This window comes from Gracilinanus agilis, chromosome 3, assembly GCF_016433145.1.
Source record: "Gracilinanus agilis isolate LMUSP501 chromosome 3, AgileGrace, whole genome shotgun sequence".
NCBI classification, from domain to species: Eukaryota; Metazoa; Chordata; class Mammalia; order Didelphimorphia; family Didelphidae; genus Gracilinanus; species Gracilinanus agilis.
The window spans coordinates 165,983,147-165,991,723 of NC_058132.1; the positions used below are offsets into that span (position 1 = coordinate 165,983,147).

Below are 8,577 nucleotides of genomic sequence, written 5' to 3' on the forward strand. Positions count from 1 at the left end.
TTTTGAGAACTTAATGTAGAGGGTGATCTGTGGACTCTTTCGATGTCTATTTTGCCCTCTTGTTGAAGAACATCAGGGCAGTTTTTTGGATAATTTCTTGTAGTATGAGGTCAAGATTTCTGTTTATTTCTGGGTTTTCAGGTAAACAAATAATTATGAAATTGTCTCTTCTAGATCTGTTTTTAAGATCATTAATTTTCTCTGAGATATTTCATGTTTCCTTTTATTTTATCACTCTTTTGACTTTGCTTTATAATTTCTTGCCCTCTTGTGATATCATTAGCTTCTAATTGTCCAATTCTCCAATTCTGGTCTCAAAAGACTGATTTTCCACTATGATCTTTTGATTTTTCTTTTTGGTTTGGTCTATCCTGCTTTTCATGGCTTCTAGCAGGTCATTGCTGGTTTTCATTTTGCTTATTATTTCATTTGATTTCTGGGCTTCAATCTCTAAGTGAGAGATTCTGTCTTTTAAACTGTTATTTCCTTTTCAAACTATTTCCCACTTTTCTTGCCAAATCTCTTCCATCTTTCTCATAATCTCATATTTGAACTCTTCAAGAGCTTGTGGCCAATTTCCATTTTTTTGAAAGGTTTGGGTGTGTTTACTTGTTTGTTGTCTTCTGCTGTCTCCTCTTTAGTCTGGATTTTTTGCATAAAAATTATCGAGGGTTAATATTTTTTTCTGGATTTTTTTTGTGGTTGTGGATTGTTGTTCTTGGGAGTTGATAGCCATTGCCTTCTTCCTTCCTGGTCAGAGGTCTACCTGAGGAAGATGGGCATTCTTTGTATTTAGTTCCAGAGAGGTTTTTCAGAGAGGTTGTAGCCCTGTGCAGTATCTTCATCTAAGCTCTGCATTCCTCAGGGGGGTACCCAAGTCTCACTGCTCTTATGGGCAAGTCCATCCCCTAAGAACTTAAAGATTGCCCCACTGAGGTCTGGGTATGGAGTGTAGGCAAGTCTCTGTATTAACAGCAGGAGAGGTTTTTTCCCTGAGGCTAATTTTCGAGTCTCTGTGGCTGCTGTGACCTGCCCCTCTCTGCCCAATCTCTGTGCCCTATCTCCATGTTTCCCCAGCCTCCTGGGGTCCCAAGTCTTGTTTCTCTTAGGGCAGTGATGGGCAAACTATGGCCTGCAGGCCAGATGTGGACCCCTGAAATGTTCTATCCAGCTGTGCAAAATTATTCCTAATCTGACAAATATAATGAGTAGGATATAATACAACGAAACTTCGAAAGAGTTGCTATAGAGATCAATACTCTATAACCAGAGACTAATCTGAGTGGCCTGGGTGGTCATTGGATGCAAAGAATGAAACCGACTGGAAGCACGGCTTGTTAGCTCATTGTACTTCAAGCAATACTGAAGTAACCACTTTATTATAAAGGAAATTAAAGATCCCTTTCCCCCAAAAGCCCAATAAAGTTTCCCACAGTTACAGAGAGCAAGATTTTTACTATAGTCAAAACAAAAGCCTTAGAAGCCTTCAGGCGTAGACAAAAACCTATGCTAAACTATCAACTACATGTATTATCTTTTTTTTTTAAACCCTTGTACATGGGTGTATTGTCTCATAGGTGGAAGATTGGTAAGGGTGGGCAATGGGGGTCAAGTGACTTGCCCAGGGTCACACAGCTGGGAAGTGGCTGAGGCCGGGTTTGAACATAGGACCTCCTGTCTCTAGGCCTGACTCTCACTCCACTGAGCTACCCAGCTGCCCCTACATGTGTTATCTTTAAGTGGAGCCTGGGACATCTCTGTTAGGTAGGAAAGCCCCGTCAGTTTCTCAGCCTTGATGGTATTAAACAATTTTTGAGCCTCATTATTTTACTTTAATTCTGGGCAAAATGCCCTGCCAAGGGTTCAGCCTTGGCCGTACCAGCCATCTGTGTTCTCAGGTAAAGGGGAACAGAGTTAGCCCCCCTCCTGCTGGAGTGCTGAGAGCCCAAAGCTTTTTTAATAAGACTATATTGTATTTTGAAGGAAGGTGACAATTATGAAAGGAATCAAAAGAGGAATCTCAGATTTTTATCTTAGATATCCCACACCTGTCTCGTCTCGTAAATAGAGAGGAAAGATAAATACAAGGCTCTGCCGGTCTATATTGGTCTTTTGAGGGGGTCCAGATAAAAATATCTACTTAAGATTCTAATTTCTCTTAATAGCTCCCGAAAAGTTGCCTTAGAAACAGACTGACAGATGAGCATTTCCTTTCCTTTGGCCCCCTTCTTTAAAAAGTTTTCCCATCAGTGTCTCAGGGGTAAGTCTGTGTTGACCTCAGCCAGCCACCCTCTGAGAACTTAGAAGTTGTCCCATGCTCACTCTATCTCTGGCACCATAGGTGGAGTGGGGGAGAGGTGATGAGCTTGCAGAGTAATTTTGCCCCCTTTTAGCATGGAAATGCCCAAACTTTTCCTACCTTCTGTGATAATTAGATTAAATCTACACTGACCATCTTTTGATTTAATCACCAAAAGTATAAACATCTCCATTTTTCGGTGGTCTGTAACCCATGTGTGCTAGAGTAACAAATCAGAAATTACTGACTGCCTCCTGGGCAGTCCTCTAAGAAAAGTATCTGTTGTGATTGGACACATAAACTAGGAGGAAGGCACAGGAAGTGATGCATAAGTGACCCCTTTAAAAAGAGGGAGTTGAGTGAGTCAAAGGCTCTTCTGGTTCATGGAGGAGTGCTGGTTGGGACCCTGAGATCTTGGTGAGACTGCTCCTAAATCTCTCTCTTAGAACTACACATGGTGAGGGTAAAAACTGAATTTTCCTGAACTTCTCTTAAGGAACTTCCCTTTTAATAGAGACTTTGTGACTGAATCTTTTGCTTCATTTGCCTTTGGGGCCCCCAGCCCTCCAGGCCTCTGGCCCTCTGAGTTTCTGGCCTTGGATTAATTAGATTTACCTAGATTAACTAGGGAATCATAGCAAATTACTTACTCTGTTAGATTCTTATTTCCTTATTTCTTCTTCCTCTTCTCAACTGTAAATAAATTTCTGTAAAACTCAATATTGGCTTGAGGTATTCCTTAATTGAGGATTTTTCCCCTGGCAACCAATCTTTTAATATTTACCCAATCAAAACCCCTTTCCCCCATTACATTTCCATGCTGTGCCCTATCATGGAACTCCTTTGCTCATCTAACTTTGGGTTTGTCCTTTTGAGGTCCTGTGTCTTGTTCAGTGGAGAGGAGATGAAGAGCCCTGCTTCTACTCTGGAGCCATATTAACCGGGAAGTCATAGATAATGTAAGGGACTCATTAAGATCAAAATGTTTATATGTCTACATGGAAAGAGGATTTCTATAATTCTCAAGAATTACTCTTAGTAGTACAGAATATAGAAGGAATTTACTCAGAAAGAAGGTGAAGAAGGCTAATTATGATATGATATATATCATGTATATATAATTGTGATGATATGGAATGATAGGTATATATGATATGATATGTATGCATATGAATGTGTAATAATTAAAATGAATATAAAATAACTTTAAAATATTGATTTTTTATAAAATTTATTAGAAATCTCTAGAAGTAAAGGAATAAATAACAAAATAAAACCCATGTGCCCATGGCTAATCTACCTGTTCAAACAGTCCAAGTTCCCAGCTCCAAGCTGCCATCAGAAGGAAGACATCTTAGCCATACCAGACCCCTCAATTTTATCCCCCTGTCTATGTCAGCATGTAATGACAGGAAGCCTGTGGGCTCTTGGGAAATGTAGTTCAAAGGCCCCAAATTTCCAATAACACAAATGATATGTAAAAAACATCTATCAAAGAATGAAAGAGTGGGTTGTCCTGAGAGAAAAGAGAAGGGAGGGATAGAATGGGGTAAATTATATAACATAAAGAGACGTGAAAGATCATTATAGAGATGGGAGAATAAGGGTTGTTTTGGGCAGTGCTTAAACTTTACTCTTACCGTAACTGGCTCAGAGAGGGTAAAACAAATATACTCAGTGGGATATAGAATTCTATCTTACCCCACAGAGAAGTAGAAGGGGAATAAAAGAAGGGAAGAGGGAGATAATTGGAGAGAGGGGGACTTGGGGGGATGATAAAAAGCAAAATATTTTTGAGGAGGAATAGAGGGAAAGAGTATGGAGCAGGATTTAAAGAAAATAATATGATAGAGGACAATGCACAGTTAGTAATCATAAAGCTGAATATGAATGGGAAATGAAAGTCAATAGCAGATAATCCTATTATAAGTTGTTTACAAGAAACACATTTGAGGCAGGATGACAAAATAATAAGCTCGGGTCTATGTCCTTACCACAGGCTCAGTCCAGGACTCTTTCTCTGAGACCACAAGATCACCCCACTTCAGCACAGACTGCCCTGGGCTGGGATTCTAGACTTCACCACAGGTTTGAAAATTCAAGTGTGGTGGGTTGGCTTGGAACTATATTTGCCCAGGCAGGGTCTTAAGATCTGAATATTTGTTTGGGCTTAGATTCTGAGTCTGGGATGATAGATGAGGGATGGGGATGTGTTAGGCTTGCTCTTGATTTGCCCTTTACTCTTTGCTATAGTCTTACTTACTGTGCACATCTTTCACCCCAGTACCACAGACATTCTCTGCCTATCTTTTAAGTCTTTCTTTTCTTGAAAGTTGTTTCTGTCTGTCTCCTTGCTGGTTCTTTCACTACTGTATTCCTTTTTGTGGCTTTTTAAAAATATTGATTGGAGAGGATTTTGATGATGATCTTGAACTACTCTGCCATACTCCACCATCTTGGCTCTGTCCCCAGAAGTCCTTCTAGTCCCTCAAAACATACTATTTTTCACTTCAGCTTATTTGGGGTTTTGTTTTGGCATTTTGGTTTTATGTGATCATCCTCTTACAGAAATGAACACTATGGAAATATGTTTTGCACGATAATACATGTATAATCTGGATCAAATTGCTTATTATCTCTGGGAAGGGAAGAGAGCCAGAGAGACTGTTTGGAACAAATGACTTCAGAAAACATGGATATTTGTTATTACATATAATTGATAAGATATATTTACAAAAAATAAGTTTTATTTTTGAGAATGGATTTGGGAAAATAATAAAATTTTGGCATTTCTAAAATAAAGAGTGGTTGCCCTATACAGTAGTGGGGCCAAACAAATAGAAATGGGGACCACTAAACCATACATAAGGATGTTTGTGGGGAACATATTAACTTTGAAAACCATATGTTGATATTTTCTATGTTCTATTCCATTTTTATTTTTGTGACATATTTGTTAATTATATTTTAAAACTCTTACTTTCCATTTCAGAATCAATACTGTGTATTTATTCTAAGGTAGGAGAGTGGTAAGGGCTAGGAAATGGAAGTTAAGTGACTTGCCAAGGGTCATCTAGTTAGAAAGTAGCTGGGCCAGATTTAAACTGAAGACCTCCTATCTCTAGTCATTGTTCTCCCCTCCCAGTTACATTTTAATCTGGTTCCTGTGCACTAGGTTGTTACAGTTGTATGGTTGACACTTCTGCTCTTCAACATAGCAAGAAGATGGTAGGTGGAGGACTTAAAGTTCTCTACAGTGGGCTATCTCCATTTAGTGGGGGCACAGAGTCAGGAAAAAGAGATCCAGTTAGGAAGATTGATGAGCATTTTCTTTTCTATGCAGATAAAAGTTCTTATTACACTGGAAATTCCTTATATCAATGAAATAAAATTAGTAAAAAATGAATAATTTGAGGGCAGACTTAGTGTACTAGTTGTTTCCATTTTCCTCAGTTTGTTTTTTCCCCAAAGAAAATAAGGACTTTTTTGTCACCTTTCCACAATTTCAAAGTCTTCAAAAATGCTCTATTTCTTGGAACTAGCTATTTAAAAACTCAGTCTTCTGGTTTCTAAATATCTGATCTGTTTTACTTTCACCTCTAAAAGTTAAGGGAATATGAGAAAAACACTATTGCATACAAAACCTACTAAATAGCCAAGGAGATAATGAAGTTCCTTGGTTGGGAGTAAGCCATTGGGTCATGAGAGGAAGGATGCTTCTGAAACATGGTGAAAAATAACAATGATTTATTCCCAGAAGGGCCTGGATCCCTAAAGAGAAAAGTACTTGGGTAGACTCTCTGGGTTTCTAATAAAGTCCCTGGAAACTGTTTGCTAATAATAAGACTCTCATATCCCATCAATGAACAGTTACAGTGTGATTAAGAGATGAGACTTTCTATCCTAATGTTAGAGAGAACATTGAGTTAAAATAATAATAAAAATGTTATCTCTCAGAACTCTTAGAGCAGCTATGAAATCAAAGACCTTATTTATATTGCAATAGAACAAAAGGAAGCAGAAGGATCTGTGCTGAGGATTCTCATTCCTGACTTCATTGCAAAGACTCTTTCAATGAAGACTCAGCAGTGGAGGGTAAGTACCCTAATTCAGCACTGATACTTTCTACCAAACTCATCACTACGGGAGTCCAATTCTTGGTAAAATCTCACTTCCTTATCTCTATTGGTCCATTCCTAATCATGAGGAGCATAGAACTGGAAATGCATTGGTGGAGTGGGGATATGGGAAAGAGAGATATTCAGAGATATTGGGATTCATAGAGGCTTCAGTCCCCAAGTCCACTGGATAATTGTTTCAACAGAGAAAGCTATTTTGAATGACTTTGAACAGGAATTGATTTTCCCTAAAAATCTGCTTTCTTTTCTTTTAAAAGTCATAGAAATCATGGATCCAAACTGATGGAAATCAGTCACTTTTAGCATCTAACAGAAGTTTATGCCATGTTAAGAGTAGTGTTTCACACATGTAATCTAAATTTAATTAAGTGATATATTAACTAAGTAAATCTAACTGGACATAACTAGATTAGAGTCCCCATGAATGGACAGAGAGCAGGAAGTCATCTCTTTCTATTATCCCTGAACCCTCATCCCTGAATTTTCAGTAGATTCAGTTTTCTATACCCACAATACTTTCATCCCTTGGGTAGAATAAGGAACTACTTAGTAAGACTCCTTTCCAATACTTTTGTTCACATATCTCTTCACTAAAATACTAATACATAGTAAGTATAATACTAAGCCTCTAACACAGTGAATCAATGACCAGAGACAGTGGCTATAGACCTGCCCCACACCCCCATGTCCAAAGCAGAAATGGATTCAAGGATTTAGAGTTGTACATTCTGTGACAACATATGTGCGTATGTGTGCTTGTGTGGGAAGGTGTTGGTGATGGTGCAAGAGAATTCTCTCTAATGTGCTACTTCTTTCTTATTTTCATAGGTTCACCATCCAGAAAAGGGAAATCAAACTTCAGTGACTGAGTTTATCATTGCAGGCTTAACAGACCGACAGGAGCTACAGATTCTGCTTTTTTTAATTTTCCTTGGGATTTATGTGGTCACTGTGGTAGGAAACCTGGGGATGATCATCTTGATTAGCCTCAGTTCCAACCTACACACCCCCATGTACTATTTTCTCAGTTGTCTGTCCTTCATTGACTTCTGTCAGTCCACTGTCATCACTCCCAAAATGTTTATGAACTTTGTGTCAGAGAAGAACATCATCTCCTACTCTGAGTGCATGGCTCAGCTCTATTTTTTCCTCATTTTTATAATTTCTGAGTGCCATATGTTGGCAGTGATGGCATATGACCGCTACGTTGCCATCTGTAGTCCTCTACTATATAATGCCATCATGTCCTATCATATGTGCTCCCGGTTGCTGGGTGGAGTGGGTGCTATGGCTGTGGTTGGTGCCACAGTTCACACAGGTTGCATGCTTAGAGTTTACTTCTGCAAGGACAATATTGTTAATAATTTTTTTTGTGATCTTCTTCCCCTCTTCAAGCTCTCTTGCTCTGACACCTATATCAATGAAGTAGTGCTTCTGGCTTTTGGTTCATTTAACCTTTTTGTCCCATCCCTGACTATTCTTAGTTCCTATGTTTTCATCCTCTTCAGCATACTCCGTATCCAGTCCACAGCTGGCAGATCTAAAGCCTTCAGTACTTGTAGCTCTCATATGATGGCTGTTTCTTTATTCTTTGGTTCAACTGCATACATGTATCTTCAGCCTTCTACCAACTCCATGGACCAGGGGAAAGTGTCCTCTGTGTTTTATACCATAGTTATTCCCATGCTGAACCCCCTGATCTACAGCCTCAGGAATAAAGATGTCAAGATTGCACTGAAGAAAATCCTAGAGAAAAGAATGTTCTCATGAAGAATGAAATGACCATTGGCAACAAAGGCTCTGCTTGTGCTATTTCCCTTATAAAGTGATCGGGCATATTTTCTTCTTAGGAGGCAGGATCTATTTGACTCCTCAGAACCCCTCTCCCATAATCTCCCCAACCTCTTATTTATCTTCTTATTCAAGTAAATATTTTTGGATGAACCACAATTAAAAGTTAAACAGTTCAGGCATAAAAAAGAGATGAACGACTGCCACTTTAGAATCAAAGAGCTGGGTAGCAATGAACTCACTCTCTTATACTTTTATTTCCTTTGTTATTGTATTAAGTTGCTTGTCTGGAAATTCAGAGGATCATAGATATTGGGCAGGAAAGGACAACTCTAATATTCACAAATG

General features: G+C 38.8%; 1 protein-coding gene across 1 annotated transcript; it reads left to right on the top strand.

Moving 5' to 3' along the window:
* The first annotated feature begins 1,101 nt into the window (after positions 1 to 1,101).
* On the top strand, positions 1,102 to 8,208 carry LOC123238949 (olfactory receptor 150-like). Its single transcript, XM_044666203.1, has 2 exons — positions 1,102 to 1,113; positions 7,285 to 8,208. Exon 2 carries the CDS (start codon positions 7,408 to 7,410, stop codon positions 8,206 to 8,208), a length of 801 nt encoding a protein of 266 aa, XP_044522138.1. The 5' UTR covers positions 1,102 to 1,113; positions 7,285 to 7,407.
* The last annotated feature ends 369 nt before the right edge of the window (positions 8,209 to 8,577 follow it).

Bases quoted from the DNA above. Each gene is read 5' to 3' on its own strand.
- LOC123238949 (XM_044666203.1), top strand. From the start codon at position 7,408: ATGATCATCTTGATTAGCCTCAGTTCCAACCTACACACCCCCATGTAC.